The following is a 26,122-nucleotide window of genomic DNA, read 5'->3' as shown; positions in this document are numbered from 1 at the left end:
GCCATGGACAGCGACAAGCCCGGATCTCAATCCCATTGAGCACGTCTGGGACCTATTGGATCAGAGGGTGAGGGCTAGGGCCATTCCCCCCAGAAATGTCCGGGAACTTGAAAGTGCCTTGGTGGAAGAGTGGGGTAACATCTCACAGCAAGAACTGGCAAATCTGGTGCAGTCCATGGGGAGGAGATGCACTGCAGTACTTAATGCAGCTGGTGACCACACCAGACACCGACTGTTACTTTTAGTTTTGATCCCGCCCCTTTGTTCAGGTATACACCATTCCATTTCTGTTAGTCACATACAGTATCTGTGGAGCTTGTTCAGTTTATGTCTCAGTTGTTGACTCTTGTAATGTTCATACAAATATTTACACATGTTTAGTTTGCTGAACATAAATGCATTTTACAGTGAGAGGACATTTCAGTGAGAGGAGTTTATATAAAAATCAAATCAAAATCAAGTCAAATTTTTATTAATCACATGCGCCGAATACAACAGGTGTAGTAGACCTTACAGTGAAATGCTTACTTACGAGCCCCTAACCAACAGTGCAAACCCCTTTTAACATCTAGGATGTATCATTAGAAAACTTCCAGCCATCATCTTTAGGCTTGTGCTTTCTACTATGGCTACAGTATGCTGTAGGCCATAATCCTTACTGATTTGCTGTACAAATATACTTCAACAATAAAATAACACATGAACTGTCCAGAATGGCCTTGGTAAATGCAACACAAACATCCCTGTGGAACATTTTAGGGGGCAATTGAAGAAATTATTTTCTATAGTTTAAGTGGAAACTAAGTGGAAACTATAGAAACTTAAGTGGAAACTATAGAAAATAATTTCTTCAATTGCCCCCTAAAATGTTCCACAGTGATGTTTGTGTTGCATTTACCAAGGCCATTCTGGACAGTTCATGTGTTATTTTATTGTTGAAGTATATTTGTACAGCAAATCAGTAAGGATTATGGCCCTTCAGAAAAATAGCCATGCATTTTAATGGCATCCGTCTCTCCATGACTTGCTGACGCAGAGCCACTCGAGCTGCCATCCTAGTTAATGCTGTCTTCATGGCTCCCATTTGCGGCCATTATCCTCCAGATATGGGCCTGTAAAATGTGGTTGCCCTGGCAACGTCACAGACTCCCCAGACAATGGTTCAATGAGAAGGTGTGTCCCCCGGGGCAAATTAAATAGTTGACTTGTTGACATGTTTTTTGTTCCTGAGGGTTAAGCCCCAATATGGACCCAGTGGTTAATTCTCTCCCCCCTCCCTCTCCAACTCTTCCCTTCACTTCCCCCTGTTTTCTGATGAAAATATCTCCTTAAGGTGGCAGGAAAGAGGCCCGGGTGCCTGAAGAAGGTGGCCCAACAGTTCCTGCTCATGTGGTCGTGCTTCGGGACTAGAGTCATCCGGGATATGACCCTCCACAGTGCGCCTAGCTTCGGTGAGTGTTGAATCTAGCATTGGGCTGGGGCATGTATCAGCCATCGCCAGGAAAATTGTTTTTAGGGGGTTATGTGGGGCGGCAGGGTAGCCTAGTGGTTAGAGCGCTAGACTAGTAACCGGAAGGTTGCAAGTTCAAACCCCCGAGCCGACAAGGTACAAATCTGCCGTTCTGCCCCTGAACAGGCAGTTAACCCACTGTTCCCAGGCCGTCATTGAAAATAAGAATTTGTTCTTAACTGACTTGCCTGGTTAAATAAAGGTAAAAAAAATAAATACAAAAAAATCTAATGTAATGTTATTGAACCATATTTCTGGTGTCACAAGTGTCAGTCAGAAGTTGCCTAGTTCTAGTTTTGGTCCAAGTAACTAAAATAGTTTGTGAAGAACATTGCCCCAAAACTGCACCAAAACTTACTGAACTGAGTTATTTGAATATATGTACTATGCATGTAGGTAATATATACTATGCATGTAGGTCCAAAAGTAGTTTAAGCCCCTCCCCCCATTTTGGGGAAATAGGAATGTTTTGCGCAGACTAAGCCTTCCGATGTTCTCCCAATCCAAAACGGGGAAAGTGTGGTGGTAAGATGGCTGCCTTGCTGGTATGGCCCCCTTAGCCTTTACTTTACTAGCTAGCGGTGCATGACCAAGGCACTGAAAGAGATAGGGGCTGTAAAAAAGAAAGAAAATGGCTTCCCTTCCCCCTCTTCTCCTCTCCCCTTCAGGCTTGTCTGTGAATATCAAAGCCACAGCTGGTTGCAATGTTTTGATAAAGCAGCTCTCTGTGCGAAAACAGCTAATTAACAATGCCTCCCCCAGCCCTCTCTTCCCCAATGTTTTTTGTTGTTGTCTTTTCCAATTTATGACCAGGCAGTATTGCACTCCTCTGTTCCCTGAAAAGCCGCTGGTGTTTATTATGCACATGGTGGCTGGAGTGACCAGCACAATGTCATGATTGTGTCACGCTCCTTTCCTTCTCCAGCCGTAATCTCAGTAATCACCAATACCCGACCCAGGGGTCGGCTGTCATATTTGGGGCAAGGACCAGGAAACAAGAAACAGCCCCCCTGTCTCTTTTAATGATAATGACTGCCCAGTTGTTCTGCTCCCTCACACTTCCTGTTGAGTTGAGTGTGCTGCTATGAGGCAGTCTGTCAGATGTTTGGAAGGACTAGTAAACCCTCTGCAACCAGTGTGATTATTATTATTTGACTCTGCTGGTCATCTATGAACTTTTGAACATCTTGGCCATGTTCTGTTATAATCTCCACCCGGCACAGCCAGAAGAGTACTGGCCACCCCTCAGAGCCTGGTTCCCCTCTAGGTTTCTTCTTAGGTTCCTGCCTTTCTAGTGAGTTTTTCCTAGCCACCCTGCTTCAACATCTGCATTGCTTGCTGTTTGGGGTTTTAGGCTGGGTTTCTGTACAGCACTTTGTGACATCAGCTGATGTAACAAGGGCTTTATAAATACATTTGATTGATTGATCAATGAAACACACAGTCTGATCTTTCAGGTTGTTTTGCAAACTGTGTTTTCATGTATAAATGTATGCTCGTAGCTTTGAATGGATGATTTCTAGGCCCACAACCACAGACAACACTCAAATACACTTGCACATCTTAGAATCTTCATTTGAACTTTATATAGCTCATTACTTCCCTTTAAAATTATTAGACTTGTTGGTTGGATGATAGGGACACTGATCCATCCTGGCAAGGACTGTTTCCTTAGTTTCTCTCTCTCTCTCTCTCTCTCTCTCTCTCTCTCTCTCTCTCTCTCTCTCTCTCTTTTTCTCTCTCTTTTTTTTTCTCTCTCTCTCTCTCTCTCTCTATCTCAATTTCAATTTCAATTTCAATTCAATTTAAGGGGCTTTACTGGCATGGGAAACATATGTTTACATTGCCAAAGCAAGTGAAATGGATAAACAAAAGTGAAATAAACAATAAAATACATTTGACACTCACACAAGTTCCAAAAGAATAAAGACATTTCAAATATCATATTATGTCTACATACAGTCTTGTAACGATGTGCAAATAGTTAAAGTAAAAAAGGGAAAATAAATAAACATCAATATGGGTTGTTTTTACAATGGTGTTTGTTCTTCACTGGTTGCCCTTGTGGCAACAGGTCACAAATCTTGCTGTTGTGATTGCACACGGGTATTTCACCCAATAGATATGGGAGTTTATCAAAATTGGATTTGTTTTTGAATTATTTGTGGGTCTGCATAATCTGAGAGAAATATGTTTTTCTAATATGGTCATACATTTGACAGGAGGTTAGGAAGTGCAGCTCAGTTTCCACCTCATTTTGTGGGCAGTGTGCAGATAGCCTGTCTTCTCTTGAGAGCCAGGTCTGCCTACGGCAACCTTTCTCAATAGCAAGGCTATGCTCACTGAGTCTGTACATACTCAACGCTTTCCTTAATTTTGGGTCAGTCACAGTGGCACTATGTACTTTCTGTTTGGTGCCAAATAGGATTCTGGTTTGCTCTGTTAAAAAATATACATATTTCCAATATGTCAAGTAAATATGTTTTTGTTTTCTCATGATTTGGTTGGGTCTAATTGTGTTGCTGTCTTATGGCTCTGTGGGGTCTGTTTGTGTTTGTGAACAGAGCCCCATGACCAGCTTGCTTAGGGGACTCTTCTTCAGGTTCATCTCTCTATAGGTGATTGCTTTGTTATGGAAAGTTTGGGAATCGCTTCCTTTTAGGTGGTTGTAGAATTTAACGTCTCTTTTCTGGATTTTGATAATTAGTCTCTCAGCTCGTTCACATCTTTGTGGAAGTTACCTGTGGCGCTGATGTTTAGGCTGAGGTATGTACATTTCTTTGTGTGCTCTAGGGCAACGGTGTCTAGATAGAATTTGTATTTGTTGTCCTGGCAACTGGACCTTTTTTGGAACACCTTTATTTTTGTCTTACTGAGATTTACTGTCAGGCCCAGGTCTGACAGAATATGTGCAGAAGATCTAGGTGCTGATGTAGGCCCTCCTTGGTTGGGGACAAAAGCACCAGATCATCAGCAAACATTAGACATTTGACTTCAGGTTCTAGTAAGGTTAGCCCGGGTGCTATAGACTGTCCTGGTGCCTTCGCCAATTAGTTGATATATGTGTTGAAGAGGGTGGGGCTTAAACTGCATCCCTGTCTCACCCCACGGCCCTGTGGAAAGAAATGTGTGAAACTTGTTATTTGTGTACATGGATTTTATCATGTTTTCCCCCCAACACCAGTTCCAATTTGCATAGCAGACCCTCATGCCAAATTGAGTCAAAAGCTTTTTTGAAGTCAACAAAGCATGAGAAGACTACGCTTTTGTTTTGTTTTGTTTGTTTGACAATAAGGGTGTGCAGGGTGAATACGTGGTCTGTCGTACAGTAATTTGGTAAAAAGCCAATTTGACATTTGCTCCCTACATTATTTTCACTGAGGAAATGTACGAGTCTGCTGCATATCCCACAGTAGTTATTGGGGTCAAATTTGTCTCCACTTTTGTGTATTGGGGTTATCAGTCCTTGGTTCCAAATATTATAAGATGCCAGAGCTGAGGATGATGTTAAAGAGTTTAAGTATAGCCAATTGGAATTTGTGGTCTGTATATTTTATAATTTGATGTATCATCAACACCGCAGGACGTTTTGGGTTGGAGGGTTTGTATTTTGTACTGTAGTCATACAATGGAATTGGAGAATCCAGCGCATTCTGGTAGTCTTTAATAGCTGATTCTAAGATTTGTCATTTATCATGCATATGTTTTTGCTGTTCATTCTTTGTATAGAGCCAAAAAGATTGGAGAATTGGTTTATCCACACATCTCTGTTTTGGATAGATAACTCTTCGTGTTGTTGTTTGTTTAGTGTGTTCCAATTTTCCCAGAAGTGATTTGATTCTATGGATTCTTCAATTACATTGAAATGATTTCTGACGTGCCGTTCCTTATTCTTCCTTAATGTATTTCTACATTGTTTTAGTGATTCACCATAATGAAGGTGTAGACTCAGGTTTTCTGGGTGTCTATGTTTTTGGTTGGATAGGTATCTACATTTCTATCTTAGGTTTTTGCATTCTTCATCAAACCTTTTGTCATTGTTGCTAATTTTATTTTGTTGTCTGCTTGAATTTTTTGATTTGATAAGGAAGCTCAAAGGTCAAATATACTGTTTAAGCTTTCTACTGCCACGTTTACACCTTCACTATTACGGTGAAATGTTTTGTCCAGGAAGTTGTCCAAATTGGATTGAATTTGTTGTTGCCTGATTATTTTTTGGCAGGTTTCTACACTACTTTCCTTCCATCTATAGCACTTCTTAATATTGTGCTGTTCCTTTGGCTTTGATGCCTCTTGATTGAGTATTGCTCTGTTCAGGTAGACTTTGCTGGGCTGACTGTGAATGCTCTGAGAGACTCTCTCTCTCTCTCGCTCACGCTCTCTTTATCTCTCTTTCTCTCTCTCTCTCTTCCTGTTTCTTGTGTGTAGGCTCGTTCCACCTGATCCACCTGATGTTTGATGACTATGTGCTGTACCTGCTGGAGTCCCTGCACTGCCAGGAGAGGGCAAACGAGCTCATGAGGGCCATGAAGGCAGAGGGTAGCACAGGTTAGTCCTCCACCCTGTCAACAACTACTACTGGAGCTGATTTTAACACTGCTGCTACAGCACTGCATTACTTCTGCAAATATTAGTATTACTACAATCACAACAACAACCATTCCCACTACTACTCCTACTACTACGACTACTGCTACAACTACTAGGGTTGCAAAGGGTCGGAAAAGTTCTGGTAAATTTCCGTAATTTTTCCATGGGAAGTTAAGCTAATTTTAAGTTAATTAAGTTAATTTTTCTTAAATCTTATAACAGTGAACCTTTTTTTGTGGGATACACATAAGGCAATTCTAGGTCTTGTGGCATATTTTGGTTAAACTATCCCCAAGTCAATGAAATTGCAAACCTCTGCATGCACAGTGCACTCTTCCATCACATGTACAGCTGATTCTCAAGATCTTGCACACTAATGAGCTGCTATTGAGCACACACTACTACACTGTCTGAGCTAAAGACTACATGCTTTCTGGTAAGTTTTGATTACAATACTGGGTGGGTTGAATATATTTTATATGACATACATGATTTTTTGTTAACTAGTCAATAGTAGCCTACAGCTAAGTGTGTCTAAATCATTTCTAACTTGTTAACAATTTCTGCTAGTTAGTTTTTGCTACCATGTTCGTTTTAGCTTGCTTGAGCCTGCTAACTGAGGAGGGTTAATTCACCTGTTTCCATACATGTTTCATTTTAAAACATTTATATTACAAATTAGTTGTTTAATCTAATTGCTTAGATATGTATCTGTACATGGAATTGTATTTGGTTATCTTTGACTCATTTTTGTCTAATCTTTACAGGACAATGCCACGGGTACTATTTGATGTGTGGAGACATTTCACTGCAGCTAATGTAGAAGGAAAAGCGGTGTACATTTGCAAATACTGTGCCAAATCATATGTGAAGAATGCAACAAAGATGCAGAATCATCTGGCCAAGTGCATAAAGTACTCTCAGCACGCACAACAAGCAACCTCTGCAAAGTCCCTCTACTTCTATTCGAGGTGAAAATGATGAGTCATTTATATCGATAGCAACAGCTCATGGTCCTCCTGGAATCAGATTTTTTTGACTCAATGGAGGAACCTAGTCAGAGAAATACTGATGAATGTCTTGCTCGAGCTGGTTCACCTCTGATGCTCACACCTCTGATGCTTCTTCGCCCAGCATTCACCCCTCAAACCAGACATGCGTTATCTACTCATTTGCTGGATGCCGAGTTCAACAGAGTTCAAGTGAAGGTCAAGCAAATCATAGAGAAAGCAGACTGTATTGCAATCATCTCTTATGGATGGTTGAATGTTCGTGGGCAAGGAATAATTAACTACATCATCTCCACCCCTCAACCAGTATTCTACAAGAGCACAGACACAAGGGACAACAGACACACCGGTCTCTACATTGAAGCTGCCCAGCAACACAAGTTGGGGTGGTGTTGTCATCATGTTTGACAGTCACCTGGAGGGGAAGGAGTCTCTCTGCTGATATGGACAGCCCCATCAAGAGGATCCTCCTGGATGATGTATTTTGGGAGAGAGTGTTAAGCAGCCTGAAACTCCTGAAACCTATACCAGTAGCCATTGCACGGATTGTGGTTGACAATGCCATTCTGTCTGATGTTCAGACTTGCCTGCAGATGTAAGAAAAGAAATCCGTACTGCTCTACCCACTTCACTTCTGCTCCAAGCAGAGGAAACTGCAGTTCTGAAATGCTTCAAAAAGCTTGAATACTTCTGCCTGAAGCCCATATACGCCGCAGCGTACATGTTGGACCCCAAGTATGCTGGCAAGAGCATTCTGTCTGGTGCAGAGATCAACAAGGCCTATGGTGTTATGGCCTGGATGAGGGCAAGGTTATTGGCAGTCTGGCAAAGTACACTTCCAAGCAAGTTCTTTGTGAGATGCAATATGGCAGTTGTGCCAACATATCTCATCAGCCACCTGGTGGAAGGGACTTAGTGGATCTGAGGCGCTTTCCCCTGTTGCCTCCGTCATCATCCAAATCCCACCAACATCAGCCGCATCAGAGCACAACTGGTCCTTGTTTGGAAACACACACGCCAAAGCACGCAACAGGCTGACCAATACAAGGGTTGAAAAATTGGTGGCCATCCGGGCAAATTTTAGGCTTTTTGAGCCTGACAATGAGCCATCCTCAACAAGGTTGGAAAGTGACAGTGAAGATGAGACCTCAGAGTCTGATGTTCAAGAGGTGGACATTGAGGAGGTCCAGGGACAAGACAACGAAGCCTGAGAGGAAGACAACCAAAGCTTTAGTTTCTAGACTATAATTTCACAGATGTATGTTGAAAAGGTTTTTGGGAGATGCGATGGATCAATGGGGATCATTCAATATTCCCTTTCTTTTGTTGTTCAGTGAAATAATCCTATGTGAAGAGTCAACTCATTTAATTAAAGTTCAATTCGTAACTACATTTTTTTTCTATTGGAAGGATTTAATAATTTGCAATTATGTCTACTTATGATAAGGTTAAAGGTTTGTGTTCCTGTCTCCATATGGTATGGTAAATATATCCAATGCCAAAAACATCTATATTTAAATGGTATTAATATTAATTTGCATATATTCACATTAATTCCCATATATTAATAATTCCCACGGAAGTTTTCCACCTCTGAATATTCCCCAAAATGTACAACCCTAACTACTGCTACTACCTCTATTACTACTACTTTATAGGACTTTGGAATAACCTTTCCTGCTACCATCAGTATTGTTGCTGCAGCAACCGCAAATGCATTTTATCAACAAGAAAATGTACAGTACCAGTGAAAGAGTTTTTCTTTATTTTTATATTTTCTACATTGTAGAATAATAGCGAAGACATCAAAACTATGAAATAACACATATGGAATCATGTAGTAACCAAAAAAGTGTTAAACAAATCAAAATATATTTTCTATTTGAGATTCTTCAAAGTAGCCATCCTTTGCCTTGATGACAGCGTTGCACCCTCTCTATTGACAATACTAATATTGAATGCTGTTTAGTACACTGACTCTTGAGGACACAAGAACCTGCTGTCTCTTTAATAGCTTATGGACCTCTGACTCCTTTAATAGCTGAACAAGAGGAAGAAATGATGCTGACGGAGACCACGCCCACCTCCACATCCCCAGGGCCATTTTCCCCACCGAAGTCTGTCACCTCAGTTGGGGTCCCAGCCGCCAGCTCCCCCACCGCTGCCCAGTCCCCAGAGTACACAGGGGCCACAGCCACCACAGGTGAGAGAGACAGACAGCAACACTGGGGGATTGGGGAGGGTTGCTTGGATACAGAGCTATTACTATACTGGGGCTACAATAGAAGCAATGTCACTCGTCAGTGGTCATGTTCTGTAGGTAATGTTATGATCATGTCCAACATAATATACATTAATTAATACATGACAGTTGAATTAAATGGTTAATTAGAATGGGCCTATCCTGCCTGTGCTCATGCATTGGGTTGGTTTCTAAGGGTCACGGCATGGTAAATTCCTCTGTGCCAATCCATTTGTCTCTGTCTGTGTATGTGTTACGTGTGTGTGCCAGGCGCTGTTCAGTCATATACCTGGTCCCTTACGTACACAGTGACAACGTCAGGCGGCACTCCTCCCGAGGGCGGACAGCAGCAGCCCTGCATGCGCAGCGGTGCACCCGTGCCCCCTCCCTCCTCCACCCATCGACTACCAGTCTACGCCCACAGGGATGAGCATGGGTGAGCTCTCATAGAGACGTTATGAGCTTACATAGAGGGGTTATGAGCTGTCATGGGGCTATGAGCTCTCATAGAGGACTTATGAGCTCTCATAGAGGACTTATGAGCTCTCATAGATGACTTATGAGCTGTCATAGGGTGGTTATGAGCTCTCATAGTGGGATTATGAGCTTTCACAGGGGAATTATGAGCTCTCACAAGGGAATGCTGAGCTCTCATAGAGGGGTTATAAACTCTCATTGAGATTTTCCGATCCTTCAGAAAGTTTTCAAACCCCTTGACTTTTTCCAAATTTTGTTGTGTTACAACCTGAATTTAAAATGGATTAAATTGAGATGTTGTTTCACTGGCCTACACACAATATGTTTGTAGAAATGTTTGCAAATTAATAAAAAATGAAAAGCTGAAATGTCTTGAGGCAATACGTTTTCAATCCCTTTTTTATGGCAAGCCTGAAGTTCAGGATTCACTCAGTGAGTTTAACATGATTTTTGAATGACTGCACAAACAATTATCTGTTAGATCCCTCAGTCGAGCAGTGAATTTCAAACACAGATCCAACGAATGTTGACCACGAATGTTTTCCAATGCCTCGCAAAGAAGGACACCTATAGGTATATGGGAAAATATTTTTGAAAAAGCAGACATTGAATATCCCTTTGAGCATGGTGAAGTTATTCATTCCAAATCAAATCAAACTTTATTTGTCACATGCGACGAATACAACAGGTGAAATGCTTACTTACAAGCACTTAACCAACAATGCAGTTCAAGAATTCGATTTACCAAATAAAATAAAGTAAAAAAGAATAAAAAGGAACATAATAAAATAACAATAACGAGGTTATATACAGGGGTTACCGGTACCGAGTCAATGTGCGGGGGTACAGGTTAGTCGAGGTCATTTGTACAGTACTTGTAGGTAGGGGTAAAGTGACTATGCGTAGATAATAAACAGCTAGTAGCAACAGTGTAAAAACAAATTGGGGAGAGGTGTCAATGTAAATAGTCTGGGTGGACATTTAATTAATTGTTCAGCAGTCCTATGGCTTGGGGATAGAAGCTGTTAAGGAGCCTTTTGGTCTTAGACTTGGTGCTCTGGTACCGCTTGCCGTGCGGTAGCAGAGAGAACAGTCTATGACTCGGGGACTGGAGTCTTTGACCATTTTTTGGGCTTTCCTCTGACACTAGTATATACAGTTGAAGTCGGAAGTTTACATACACCTTATCAAAATAAATTTAAACTCAGTTTTTCACCATTCCTGATATTTAATCCTAGTAAAAATGCCCTGTCTTAGGTAAGTTCGGATCACCACTTTATTTTAAGAATGTGAAATGTCAGAATAATAGTAGAGAACAATTTATTTCAGCTTTTATTTCTTTCACCACATTCCCAGTGGGTCAAAAGTTTACATACTCAATTAGTATTTGGTAGCATTGCCTTTAAATTGTTTAACTTGTGTCAAATGTTTTGGGTAGCCTTCCACAAGCTTCCCATAATAAGTTGGGTGAATTTTGTCCTATTCCTCCTGACAGAGCTGGTGTAACTGAATCAGGTTTGTAGGCCTCCTTGCTCGCACACGCTTTTTCAGTTCTGCACACAAATGTTCTATAGGATTGAGGTCAGGGCTTTGTGATGGCCACTCCAATACCTTGACTTTGTTGTCCTTAAGCCATTTTGCCACAACTTTGGAAGTGTGCTTGGGGTCATTGTCCATTTGGAAGACCCATTTGCGACCAAGGTTTAACTTCCTGACTGATGTCTTGAGATGTTGCTTCAATATATCCACATCATTTTCCGTCCTCATGATGCCATCTATTTTGTGAAGTGCACCAGTCCCTCCTGCAGCAAAACACCCCCACAACATGATGCTCCCACCCCTGTGCTTCACAGTTGGGATGGTGTTCTTCAGCTTGCAAGCCTCCCCCTTTTTCCTCCAAACATAACAATGGTCATTATGGCCAAACAGTTCTATTTTTGTTTCATCAGACCAGAGGACATTTCTCAAAAAACTACAATCTTTGTCCCCATGTGCAGTTACAAACCGCAGTCTGGCTTTTTAATGGCGGTTTTGGAGCAGTGTCTTCTTGCTTGCTGAGCGGCCTTTCAGGTTATGTCAATATAGGACTTGTTTTACTGTGGATATAGATACGTTTGTACCTGTTTCCTCCAGCATCTTCACAAGGTCCTTTGCCGTTGTTCTGGGATTGATTTGCACTTTTCGCACCAAAGTCGCTGGAGGCTCCGGACTGGAGACCATCGCTGGAGGCTCCGGACTGGGGACCGTCGCTAGAGGCTCCGGACTGGAGGTCGTTGCTGGAGGCTTCGTGCCATGACTCCTCACTGGAGGCTTCATGCCATGGATCATCACCGGAGGCTTTGTACCATGGATCATCACCGGAGGCTTCGTGCCATGGATCATCACTGGAGACTTCGTGCCATGGATCACCACTGGAATGGAAAGACACACAGGAGGCCTGACTCTGGGAGCAGGCACAGGACTCTACAGGCTGGAGAGACATACAGGAGGCTTTGTCCTTGGCAGAGGCACCAGATACACTGGGCTGTGGAGGCTCACTGGAGGTCTCGAGCTTAGAGCCTGCACAACCCATACTTGCTGGGTGGTTATCTCTGCCCTGCAAATGCGGGGCGCTGGCACAGGACGCACTGGGCTGTGCAGACGTACCGGAGACACGGTGCGCAGAGCCGGCGCAGGATATACTGGGCCGAAGAGACGCACTGGAGACCAGGCGTGCTGAGCCGGCACCATCCGTCCTGGCTGGATGCTCACCCTAGCCCGACAGATGCGGGGAGCTGGGATGTAGCGCACCAGGCTGTGAACGCGCACTGGAGACACCGTGCGTTCCACCGCATAACACGGTGCCTGACCAGTATGGCGCTCGCCACGGTAAGCACGGGGAGTTGGCTCAGGTCTGAATCCTGACTCTGCCACATTCCCTGTGTGCCTCCCCCATTTTTTTGGAGTGGCCTCCCGGTCTTTAGTGCCAGCTGTGACCCTGTGTAATCCTGGGCCCTCTTTCTGGCTGCCTCCGCCGTCCTCGCTGCTTCTACCTGCTCCCATGGAAAGTGCTCCCAAGGATGAACCAGACTTGTGGAGGTTTACAATTTGTTTTCTGAGGTCTTGGCTAATTTCTTTTGATTTTCCCATGATGCCAAGCAAAGAGGCACTGAGTTTGAAGGTAGGCCTTGAAATACATCCACAGGTACGTCTCCAATTGACTCAAATGATGTCAATTCGCCTATCAGAAGGTTCTCAATCCATGACATCATTTTCTGGAATTTTCCAAGCTATTTAAAGGCACAGACAACTTAGTGTATGTAAACTTCTGACCTACTGGAATTATGATACAGTGAATTATAAGTGAAATAATCTGTCTGTAAACAATTGTTGGAAAAATTACTTATGTCATGCACAAGGTAGATGTCCTAACCGACTTGCCAAAACTATAGTTTGTTAACAAGAAATTTGTGAAGTGGTTGAAAATGAGTTTTAATGACTCCAACATAAGTGTATGTAAACTTCAAACTTCAACTGTAGGTCCTGGATGGCAGGAAGCTTGGCCCCAATTATGTACTGTGCCGTACACACCACACTGCCAGGTCTCTGACCTCCTCCCTATAGGCTATCTCATCGTTGTCAGTAATCAGGCCTACCGCTGTTGTGTCGTCAGCAAACTTAACGATGGCGCTGGAGTCGTGGGAGAACAGGGAGAATAGGAGGGGACTAAGCACTTCATGGCTACTGACGTGGGTTCTATGAGGTAGTAATAATTTAGGCAGGTTACCTTCCTTGGTCATAGGGACTATGGTGGTCTGCTTGAAACATGTAGGTATTAGTGAAGACACTTGCCAGTTGGTCCACGAATGCTTTGAGTACACGTCTTGGTAATCCTTCTGGCCCCGTGGCTTTGTGAATGTTGACCTGTGTAAAGGTTTTGCACACATCTACTACCGAGACCATTATCACACAGTCGTCTGGATCAGCTGGTGCTCTCCTGCATGCTCCAGTGTTGCTTGCCTCTAAGCGAGCATAGAAAGTGTTTAGCTCGTCAGGTAGGCTCGCGTCACTTGGCAGCTCGCGGCTGGATTTCCCTTTGTAGTCCGTAATCGTTTTCAAGCCCTGCCACATCCGACGAGTGTCAGAGCTGATGTAGTAGGATTCAAGTTAATCCTGTATTGACAGTTTGCCTGTTTTATGGTTGTTTGAGGGCGTAGAGGGATTTCTTATAAACGTCCCGATTAGTGTCCCGCTCCTTGAAAGCGGTAGCTCTAGCCTTTAGCTCAATGCTGAATTTTCCTGTAATACATTGCTTCTGGTTGGGATATGTACGTATGGTCACTGTGGGGACGACGTCGTCGATGCACTTATTGATGAAGCCGATGACTGATGTGGTATATTCCTCAATGCCATTGGATGAATCCCGGAACATATTCCAGTCTGTGCTAGCAAAGCAGTCCTGTAGCGTAGCATCCACGTCATCTGACCACTTCCGTATTGAGCAAGTCACTGGTACTTACTGCTTTAGTTTTTGCTTGTAAACAGGAATCAGTAGGATGGAATTATGGCCAGATTTGCCAAATGGAGGGCGAGGGGGAGCTTTGAATGCGTCTCTGTGTGTGTAGTAGAGCTTTTTTCCCTCTGGTTGCACATGTGACATGCTGGTAGAAATGAGGTAAAACAGATTTAAGTTTGCCTGCATTAAAGTCCCCGTCCACTAGGAGCGCCGCTTCTGGATTAGCATTTTCTAGTTTGCTGAACTGACAAGGTAAAAATCTGTCGTTCTTCTCCTGAACAAGGCAATTAACCCACTGTTCCTAGGCTGTCATTATAAATAAGAATTTGTTCTTAACTGACTTGCCTAGTTAAATAAAGGTTAAATAAAAAAATTTAAAAAAATAATGGCCTTATACAGCTCGTTGAGTACGGTCTTAGTGCCAGCATCGGTTTGTGGTGGTAAATAGATGGCTATGAATAATATACTTCCCCTAAGTTGCTTACCAAGACGACATTGAATGTTCCTGAGTAGTCTAGTTACAGTTTTGACATAAATTGGTTTGAAAATCTATGGCAACAACCATATTGACAGAGTCTGAAGATTAAAACAATTTTAATAATATGTTAATATGTTACAATCTAGGTGTGTAAAGCTATAAGAGATTTACCCAGACAGGCTCACAGCTGTATTTGCTGCCAAAGGTGATTCTAACATATATTGACTCAGGGGTGTGAATATTTATGTTAATTAAAAAAAAATGTATTTTTTTGTAACATTCCTATAAACATGTTTTTTAAAATACTTTGTCATTATGGGGTATTTTGTGTAGATTGTAGAGGAAAAAATATGTTTAATCAATTTTGAATTCAGGCTGTAACACTGTGGATTAAGTCAAGGGGTATGAATACTTTCTGAAGGCACTCTATCTGATTTCTTACTCAAAAAAAGACAGAATACATTTAAAGTACTACATTAAAATTGTTGTCATTTAGTAGACGCTCTTATCCAGAGTGACTTACAGTAGTGAGTGCATGCATTTTTTAACTGGTCCCCCATAGGATTTGAACTCACAACTCTGGCATTGCAAGCATCATGCTCTACCAACTGAGCCACACTGAACACATGATGTTGACCTGTTTTTGTGTACTCTCTCCAGGTTTACTGGGAGCTATAACTACGGGAGCTACTCTAACCAGCACCCCCACTCCATCCAGAGCCAGTACCCCAGTCTGGCCCACGAACCAGGCATCCCTGCCCCCCTCCACTATCCCGCCTACCACCGCACCTCTGCACAGGTCAGTCCAAACTTGGACTCCCAATCACAAATCAGGCCATAGCACCTACTCTATATTCACCTGAGGATTTACTAACGGTGTACTGGATGGAATTACAGTGGAGATAATTCAGTGACATTATACTACGCACATCCACTATACTACTCACGTCCATTACACTACGTACGCCCTTTATACTACACACATCCACTATACTACTCACGTCCATTACACTACGTACGCCCTTTATACTACACACGTCCATTATACTACGTACGTCCATTATACTACGCACATCCATTATACTACTCACGTCCATTATACTACGCACGCCCTTTATACTACACACGTCCATTATACTACGCACGTCCATTATACTACACATGTCCATTATACTACACATGTCCATTATACTACGCACGTCCATTATACTACGCCCATCAATTATACTACACATGTCCATTATACTACACATGTCCATGATACTACTCACACCCATTATACTACACATGTCCATTATACTACGCACGTCCATTATACTACGGCCATCAATTATACTACACATGTCCATTATACTACACACGTCCATTATACTGCGCACGTCCATTATACTATGTACGTCCATTATACTACACACGTCCATTATACTACACACGTCCATTATACTACGCACGTCCATTATACTACGCACGTCCATTATACTACGCACGTCCATTATACTACACACGTCCATTATACTACGCACGTCCATTATACTACTCACGTCCATTATACTATGTACGTCCATTATACTACACACGTCCATTATACTATGTACGTTCATTATACTACACACGTCCATTATACTATGTACGTCCATTATACTACACACGTCCATTATACTATGTACGTCCATTATACTACACACGTCCATTATACTATGTACGTCCATTATACTACACACGTCCATTATACTATGTACGTCCATTATACTACACATGTCCATTATACTATGTACGTCCATTATACTACACACGTCCATTATACTATGTACGTCCATTATACTACACACGTCCATTATACTACGCACGTCCATTATACTACACACGTCCATTATACTATGTACGTCCATTATACTACACACGTCCATTATACTATGTACGTCCATTATACTACGCATGCCCATTATACTATGTACGTCCATTATACTACGCATGCCCATTATACTATGTACGTCCATTATACTACACATGTCCATTATACTATGTACGTCCATTATACTACACACGTCCATTATACTATGTACGTCCATTATACTACACACGTCCATTATACTACGCACGTCCATTATACTACACACGTCCATTATACTACGCATGCCCATTATACTATGTACGTCCATTATACTACACATGTCCATTATACTACACACGTCCATTATACTACACATGCCCATTATACTATGTACGTCCATTATACTACACATGTCCATTATACTACACACGTCCATTATACTACGCACGTCCATTATACTACACATGCCCATTATACTACGCACGTCCATTATACTATGTACGTCCATTATACTACACATGTCCATTATACTACACACGTCCATTATACTACGCACGTCCATTATACTACACATGCCCATTATACTACGCACGTCCATTATACTACACATGCCCATTATACTACGCACGTCCATTATACTACACATGCCCATTACACTATGCACGCCCATTATACTACGCACATAGCCTTATATAAGTCTCTCAGAGCACACACGAGATTTGGTTTTGGGTGCCGAGATTGACTTTATATTTACTCAACAGATTAAGACCCTTTGTCAAATTTCCATCATACTGTATATCTTTATGGCCTGTTTGATGATGGTGACATTTAGCCAGAGTCTACAATTCCCGCTTTTTTACACTGTTCACCACACCTGCTAGACTTTGTTGGTGGCAATAGTTGTTCTTGGCTTGGGTCCTGGAGTGGACTTCATGGTATTTAATTGACGTCAGAGCAGAGTAGGAAGAAAGGCAGTGCAACACTGTATCAAATCCATTACAAAGAGACTGTTCAAAATGAGGCTGTCTGCTGGGTTATTTGTATTATAGAAAAGCCTGGAAATCACCTAATCACCATAGTACATCATGACAGAGGCGCAAGAACCACTGAAATATTAGGCACTGAATCAAGCAGAATGAATCAGAAGTCATGCTAAGCTATGAACATTTTTAACGTTGATTCTTGTTTCTTTTTCTTCAACATGCCATTAAAATGACCTCCCTCTAATATCTATCCACTTATATCTATCCACCTCCCTATATAATCCCGAAGAGTGATAGTTTGTTCCCGGTTGGGCTGTAGGCGGGACACAAATTCCATCCCAGCATTTGTAAGGTTGAATTTTTCACAGGCAGTAAATCAGAGAGGAATGTTAATATGAACAGGAAGTGAAAAGGAGAATGGGGCTTGTTAGTATGCAAAACACATTTTATAGCGTTGGTGCCAACAGTGTGGCATGCTCTGGGGATAGACAGAGGGAGAGAGGGAAAGAGAGAGTTAGAACTGGTGTGGCACCAAGAGTAGTTAGTTAGAGCCAGGAGAACATTTACCCTGGTGTGGGTGAGAGAAAGAGAATGAGAGAAAGAGAGAGAAAGAGAGAGAGAGAGAGAGAGAGAGACTGAGCAAGAAGGTCAACAGAAGAAAAAAGAAGAGTAAGAGCAGGCTAGAGGTTGGGAGGTGCAGCAGCAGGGTGGTGGTGATGGTGGTGGAGCTCATACACTGTTAGCCACAGCAGTGAATGGTGTGAGTTGACCCTTCTGATGGTAATTTCCTTTAAAGGGCCCTCCAGCCTCCCTGTCTTTGTAGTGGGAGGAGATTCGCTGGGCCTCAGCAGTCTGAATCCTCCTCTCCTCTCCTCTCCACACCAGCGGAAGCAGCAGACAGTGGGAGGTGATCTGGCCGGGGGCCCAGGACCCAGCCCAGAGGGGCCCAGCTCTGTGCTCCACTGTGCATCCCCTTCCCACCACTCAATAGTCTCTTCATCTATCTGAGCCAATGGCCATAGAACTCATAGACCAGGGCAGGGGGGGCGTTTATTAAAATATTGTTTTTCAATGGTCTCTTTTCTGTGTGTGAACAAGAGGTCGCTGAACCACCCATCCTTCTCCCTGACCTGTGATGACTGCCTCTTTCCATGCCACCATCCCTCATAATAGAACTGACTGTTGCCTGTGTGTTTATATTTAGTGGAATAAAGAGGAAATACTTTTACTTCCACTTTTTTCCACCCTGCTCTGAACTTAAATCGGGCACAATGTGTGTGCTTTGTGTAAGAGGGTCTCTCAAGAGGAAGGGAAGGAGATGACACTTTGTTGGATTTCCCCACCAGTACCAAATATTTTGTAAGAGGAGCTGATTCTGTCCTCGCTGTTAGTCGTTGGTCACCCTGGGCAATGAAAATACTACCGGCTGACCGGTTATCCTAGTCCAACAGTTCCAGGAAGTGTCTTATTTATGTCTACCATTTACAACAGACATTGTGGACTACAGGAAAAGGAGGACCAAGCACGCCCCCATTCTCATCGACGGGGCTGCAGTGGAGCAGGTTGAGATCTTCAAGTTCCTTGGTGTCCACATCACCAACAAACTAACATGGTCCAAGCACACCAAGGCAGTCGTGAAGAGGGCACAATAAAAACCTCTTCCCCTTCAGGAGACTGAAAAGATTTGGCATGGGTCCTCAGATCCTCAAAAGGTTTTACAGCTGCACCATCGAGAGAATCCTGACAGGTTGCATCACTGCCTGATATGGCAACTGCTCGGCAAGGCACTACAGAGGGTAGTGTGTACGGCCCAGCACATCACCGGGGCCAAGCTTCCTGCCATCCAGGAACGTTATACCAGCCGGTGTCAGAGGAAGGCCCTAAAAATTGTCAAAGACTCCAGCCACCCTAGTCATAGACTGTTCTCTCTGCTACCGCACGGCAAGTGGTACCGGAGCACCAAGTCTAGGTCCAAGATGCTTCTAAACAGCTTCTACCCCCAAGCCACAAGACTCCTGGACATCTAATCAAATGGCTACCCAGACTATTTGCATTGCCCCCCCTTCTACGCTGCTGCTACTCTCTGTTATTTTCTATGCATAATCACTTTAATAACTCTACCTTCATGTACATATTACCTCAATTACACTGGTGCCCCTGCACATTGACTCTGATACCCCCTGTATATAGCCCCGCTATTGTTATTTTACTGCTGCTCTTTAATTATTTGTTATTTTTATCTCTTACTTTTTTAGGTATTTTCTTAAAACTGTATTGTTGGCTAAGGGCTTGTAAGCAAGCCTGTTGTATTCGGCACATGTGACAAATAAATGTGTATTTTATTTGATTCATTGTGAATTATAAACATCATAGTGTTACAGAGAAAGTAAAGGATGTGTTATTATGTTTCACATTAATTATTACATCAGGGCCAGGAGTTTTGCCTGGTAATTTTACGTGACCAGGGAAATCTCTGGAGTTCAGCTATAGTCTAACTAGGGGCTGGTGTTTCTCCTGTCAGGTCATGCATTCAGGGAAAAGCCCAGCCCTAGATATGATACATACATGTTACATATAATACCATCACCCTAAAACCCAATATTCTCTTCTGTTCGGCAGTACCCGCTCAATAGCCAGATGTCTCGGATGGAGCCATGCTTGATGGGAGGTGCCCCTCGGCTGCACCCTACACCCGTGGCCCCACGGTGGGCGGATGTCTCCCCAGCCAACAGCTGTTACACCAGTCCCCCTATGCACTCCTCCCGCTATGCCGCCTCTGGAGACATGTACTCCCCCCTGGCCCCTCGCAGGAACTCTGAATACGAACACTCACAACACTTTCCCGGCTTCGCTTACATAAATGGAGAGGCCACCACAGGCTGGGCCAAGTAGGCTTCCTACTCATCCCTCAGAGAGCGGAGCTGTCCTGGGCACAGTCATGCCCAAGCAGCCTGCCAAGCCTATGGATGCAAACGTCCCATTGCCTTTCCCCAACACGACCCAGAGGCACCTAATCAGGAGTAACAGTGTAATGGTAGGGGAGAGAGGCTGGAGAGTATCAAAACTGGGTAACCTTGTTAACTTGACCTGCAGGCCACAGCACAGACAAACAAGATTCAGGACTTCTTCTCACATTACACAATCAGAATATTGTGGCTTAAGCCTAGTCTGTTGAGGGCAATAATCGCCTCAATGGTGGTGGTTTGTTGTTTGCAGAAAATGGCTGTGCAAACCCTTTGGGATTATAGAAACAGAGGCAGTCGGAAGAATCTCACATGTGGAAGTGTGCAGTGTGAGACTGCCCAGCTGTGCCTTTTCAGTTAATGAACACCCATCCCTGCCCGGCAACCTGCCAAGTCAACAAACACTGATCATCACCCCTCCCTCCCTGTACTGGGACACTAAAGTACACAACTCTGTTTACGTTGTATACTGTGGCTGACGTCAGTACAGTATTCTAACGATGCACACCATTTTCTCTTGGTCAACACTTACTCAGAGTAGGCCTCTGCGACATTGTCCAGAAGACATGCTAGCCTGCTGCAAAACCAGGGTCATATTCATTAGGGCACACCGTAGCAATACATTTTGGAACGGAAAATGAACATGAATGTTTCTTATGTGATAAATTAAGGTTGTCGCTCCCTGTTTGTCTGTTTTTTTTCCGTTTGGTGCCTAATGAATACAACCCAGGATGAATTGCCTTAATGTTTCACCACTGGAGCCCTGTCATGTCAATTGGCATACAGCCAGAAAACTATGAGAGAAGTTTATAGCTGAGACAAAGCTAAACATGTGGAGAGCCTTTATAAGCTTGTCAGTTTCACATGAATCTGTTTTTTTAATGATCGAGTGCTATGCCTCAGCCAGATTATTTGTGTGCTGTGTCACAACCTCTGTTGCTGTATTTGTGGGATGAGGAAGACACTATAGATATATTCTCTGTAACTTTGTAACATTGTGTTCTTTTTTGTTTTCTGTGTTACAGTTGGTATTTTTTTTCGTTTTTTTATGGATATAGTTAAGGAAACTTTAACCTAGTTGTGTGTGTTTTATAATGCACGCAAAGCTACTGTGGACCTATTACCCTATGGGTAGGAATAAAAAGGAACAAATATCAAAGTGTAACACACATGAACTATAGTCACTTTTTTCTGTAAATACAAGCACTCGACAACTTCAGTGGTGGCAACTGTTACAGTTTAAACTGATATGTATGTGGAATTATTTGTTGCCACATAAATAATTTCTAAAACCCCAATGCAAATGTTCTCATTTCTTTCTTCTCTTCTCTCAAACACATACCATTGGTAATTAACATTTCACTGTTCTGCAGTTCCGTTTGTGTATAGCCTACAAACCTTGTTCAACCTCATAGTTTTGGCCAGGCTAGTCTCTTTCCACTGACATTCTCCAATGTAACTTGTCTGACTGATAAACTGTCACTATTATTTATTGATATTGATGATACGCTAATCATTCTTTGGAAATATTGATCAATACATTTTCAGGGGAGTGTTCAGTATTAAAATGCAATGACACACCACACACCTTAACTGACTTGCAGTTTGGCTTGCGTGAAAGATCACCACATCGTAGCTCTTGGTTGAATATTTGACCTTGTATATCTGGCGTTGTATATCATTGCACAACAACCCCTGCCTTAAAACCCAATTTGAGTTTGATGTTGTCAAAGGAGACCAAATCTTTTCAAATCCTCTGAGCTGATTTTTTTACTCCAATCACTTGCCAGCATTGGGAAGACTGGGAACCCAGTGGGGGCTGGGCGAGAAGCGAGAGCCACACTGCGGAAAGAATTACATTTCTATAAAGAGCAGCTTCTGCTGGGGTGTGGTCATCACACGGTCCCGTAACCTTTGACCTTCAAATTTTCTTACATTTTTTGGAATGCAGATCCCCTGTGCTGTGAGCCCATTTTCCTGGACACCATAAAAGTTCACAACCAAGGTTCTGCATGCTGGAGGCCCATTCGGTACAAAGGTTACAAATGCAATGAACATGGGAAAAGCATACAGTCCTGAAAGACTATAGGCCTTATCACAAACACTTGACACCAGCTTAGAGCAGTCTGGGCCATTGGGGAGGTGTCAGAATGCAGATGAGAACCAGAACTATAATATCATAGCCCCTTGGCACTTGCTTACCACATCTAAAATCCTTTGCACCTTGTTGGGGAGTTAATTTAGAAAATTGTAATTTCAAATTCAAGAGCTATGAGAATTTCCAGTTCCAGAATGGGGATTCATGACTGACTAGCTTGCTGGTAGGGCGTAAGGGAAGGATAAAGACACCCTCCATCCAGTAGCGGTGTGTGGGTAAAATAACTGGGGAAGCCAAGCCCCCCCCCCAAAAAAACATTACAACCTATATGTTGTGATAATTGTGCTGTTTGCTCTATAACCGGTTAGTTCATATGCCTTGACACCGTGATATATAGGCCCAAGCCCGAGACAATAAGAAAACAGAATAAATCCAACCACAAATTTGTTTCATTACAAAACCAGAAATCAATATCTGTCCGTTTAAGTTCACAAAACATATTGCATGGTCAAGCAAGGTAATATCTCCAACATTTTCAGACTACTAAAAACGATTGATTTAGAACCACAGAGAGTTACCGCAAGTTGAAAGAAAACAGGAGCTGCCTCCAGTATTCCAGCACCATTTCAACTTCAACATAATCTAATCAGCTATAGTTTAATACAGTGACAACTAAAATATACCAAAAATGATTTAGTCCAATCAACATAAGCTAAATATAATGTGGCTGTCCATGGTACTGATTTCTGTGTGTGTGTGTGTTTGTGTGTGTGATGTGCGTGCGTGCAACTAGAAAAAAACATGTTGACTTACCCTACTCGTAGAGAAATGCCAATGCCATCCTCCTCTTTCATGTTGCCTAAATGGTCTATGACTGTCATACAGTACACATTTTTAGTTGTTGTTGTCCTAGGCTACCTGGCTAAAATGCTTGCTAGCTAGCCTAACTTTCTTTCATGGGAAACATTACGCCAGGCCAGCTCATAAACATTAGCATACTACATCTAGCTACATGTTGAACTTCCATCCTCTCAGGCCAGGGAACATTATGAACTTATGGTTGGATCTGAATTGCCATTATAATCATTGGCCAGATTGGAGAATTAAGTCAAACCAAATCCCTATCTCCATCCATGGCTAATTTAGGAAAGGGGGAAGATGATTTTAGCTAGCTAGCAAGCCACCAGAGGACAACGACACAACATGATGCAACAACTCAAGTTTTTTTCTGTCAATGACATTTTGCTTCTGATGTAATTGGTCTGAAACCAAATCCAAACTGGCAACGCTTGACATTTTTTTTGGTGCACTAGGACCATTCACAGCCGAGCTCACTCAGTTTAGCTCAATGGTGACTGGCTATTATGAAATTATATATTTTTTTTATCAAGGGAGGCCAAATGCTCACTGGCTTCCCTTGCATTCAATGCTAGGGGCAGTAACAATGTCATACTGTTTTAGACCAGACAGCATCAGATAGATAGGCTACACATACCGAGACTGGGGGGGGGGTATTTCATTCGCTCGGATGCTTTCTCCGGTAAGATACATTTGGCCTCTTGCAAATGGAAGGAAATGTATGAAACACAGATAGTTGAAAGATACATTATTTTGTATGTTTTTTTCTTGGTCAATTTTTTGGGGAAGCCTGGCTTCCTTTGGCATCCATGAATACACACCACTGCCTCCATCATAAAAATTAATATGAAGCTGTAATTAATGACAGATGATGTACTGGCTTTACATAGTCCTGGCACAAACAGTTATCAATCAAATGTATTTTATAAAGCCCTTTTTTACATCAACAGATGTCACAAAGTGCTATACAGAAACCCAGCTTAAAACCCCAAACAGCAAGCAATGCAGGTGTAGAAGAACGGTGGCTAGGAAAAACTCCTTAGAAATTCAGGAACTTCTGGCGGTGCCAGGTGGAGATTATAAGAGTACATGGCCATTTAGAGCTAGAATGACCAGCAGGGTCTGTCTCAGTAGAAAATGTCAGTTGGCTTTTCATAGCCAAGCATTCAGAGGTCGAGACAGCAGGTGCGGTAGAGAGAGAGAGAGTCGAAAATAGCAGGCCCAGGAAAAGGTAACACATCCAGTGAACAGGTCAGGCAGGGTTCCTTAGCCACAGGCAGAACAATTGAAATAGGAGCAGCAGCACGAATAAGTGGACTGGGGACAGCCAGGAGTCATCAGGCCAGGTAGTCCTAAGGCATGATCCTAGGGCTCAGGTTCTCAGGGAGAGAGAGAATTAGAGGGAGCATACTTAAATTCACACAGGACAATAGATAAGACAGAAGAATTACACCAGATGTAACAGACTGGCTCTAGCCCCCCAGCACATAGACTCTTTGCAGGATAGATAGTGGAGACTGAGACAGAGGTGGGTCGGGGGACACTGTATCCCCGTCCAACGATCCCCCCGGACAGGACCAACCAGGCAGGATCTAACTCCACCCACTTTGTCAAAGCACAGCCCCAACACCACTAGAGGGATATCAACAGACCACCAACTTACAACCTGAGACAAGGTTGAGTATAGCCCACAAAGATCTCCTCCACCGCACAAGCTTGAGGGGGCGCAAAACTGGACAGGAAGATCATGTCTGTGACTCAACCCACTCAAGTGATGCACCCCTCCTAGGGACGGCATGGAAGAGCACTAATAAACCAATGACTCAACCCCCGGAATAAGGTCAAAGGGAGAGAATCACAGTAGACAGATGGGAGCCGGCCAGGCAGAAAAAGCAAGGCAGTTTGTCGCTACAGTGCCTTGCCGTTCACCTTCGCATGTCTGGGCCAGACTACACTCAATCATAGGACCTACTGAAGAGATGAGTCTTCATTAAAGACCTAAAGGTTGAGACCGAGTCTGCGTCTCTCACATGGGTAGGCAGATCATTCCATAAAAACGGAGCTCTATAGGAGAAAGCCCTGCCTCCAGCTGTTTGCTTAGAAAATCTAGTGACAATAAGGAGGCCTGCGTTTTGTGACTGTAGTGTATGTATAGGTATGTATGGCAGGACTAAATCGGAGAGATAGGTAGGAGCAAACCCATGTAATGCTTTGTAGGTTAGCAGTAAAACCTTAATATCAGCCATAGCCTTAACAGGAAGCCAATGTAGAGAGGCTAGCACTGGAGTAATATGATCCATTTTTGGGGGGTTCTAGTCAGGATTCTGGCAGCCGTGTTTAGAACTAATAGAAGTTGATTTAGTGCTTTATCAGGGTAGCAGAGGAGTATTGCAGTAATCTAATCTAGAAGTGACAAAAGCATCATTATCCATTTCTGCATCATTTTAGGACAAAAAGATTAAGATTTTTTGCAATGTTACGAAGATGGAAAAAAGCTGTCCTTGAAATATTCTTGATATGTTTGTCAAAAGAAAGATCATGCTTGCCTGCCTATCCTGAACAACGCAACAATTTATTTGTTATTTTT

The 26,122-nt window shown here is 42.9% G+C and overlaps 1 protein-coding gene across 2 annotated transcripts in view; it reads left to right on the top strand.

Annotated features, from left to right (window-relative positions):
- Positions 1-21,877, top strand: part of LOC118395809 (transcription factor RFX4-like) — a 35,555-nt gene extending 13,678 nt beyond the window's left edge. Inside the window, exons 13-18 of one of the 2 annotated variants that reach the window (XM_052466002.1) lie at positions 1,334-1,451; positions 5,939-6,058; positions 9,152-9,313; positions 9,662-9,788; positions 15,463-15,601; positions 20,236-21,877. In XM_052466002.1, the coding sequence (XP_052321962.1) occupies positions 1,334-1,451; positions 5,939-6,058; positions 9,152-9,313; positions 9,662-9,788; positions 15,463-15,601; positions 20,236-20,508 (939 nt within the window). In that variant the 3' untranslated portion in view covers positions 20,509-21,877. Of the gene's footprint in view, positions 1-1,333; positions 1,452-5,938; positions 6,059-9,151; positions 9,314-9,622; positions 9,789-15,462; positions 15,602-20,235 lie in introns of both variants that reach the window. The other variant, XM_035789763.2, reaches the window with a different exon arrangement.
- The last annotated feature ends 4,245 nt before the right edge of the window (positions 21,878-26,122 follow it).

This window comes from Oncorhynchus keta, chromosome 17 (genome assembly GCF_023373465.1).
Source record: "Oncorhynchus keta strain PuntledgeMale-10-30-2019 chromosome 17, Oket_V2, whole genome shotgun sequence".
NCBI lineage: Eukaryota > Metazoa > Chordata > Actinopteri > Salmoniformes > Salmonidae > Oncorhynchus > Oncorhynchus keta.
This window is presented reverse-complemented; position numbering and strand designations above follow the sequence as displayed.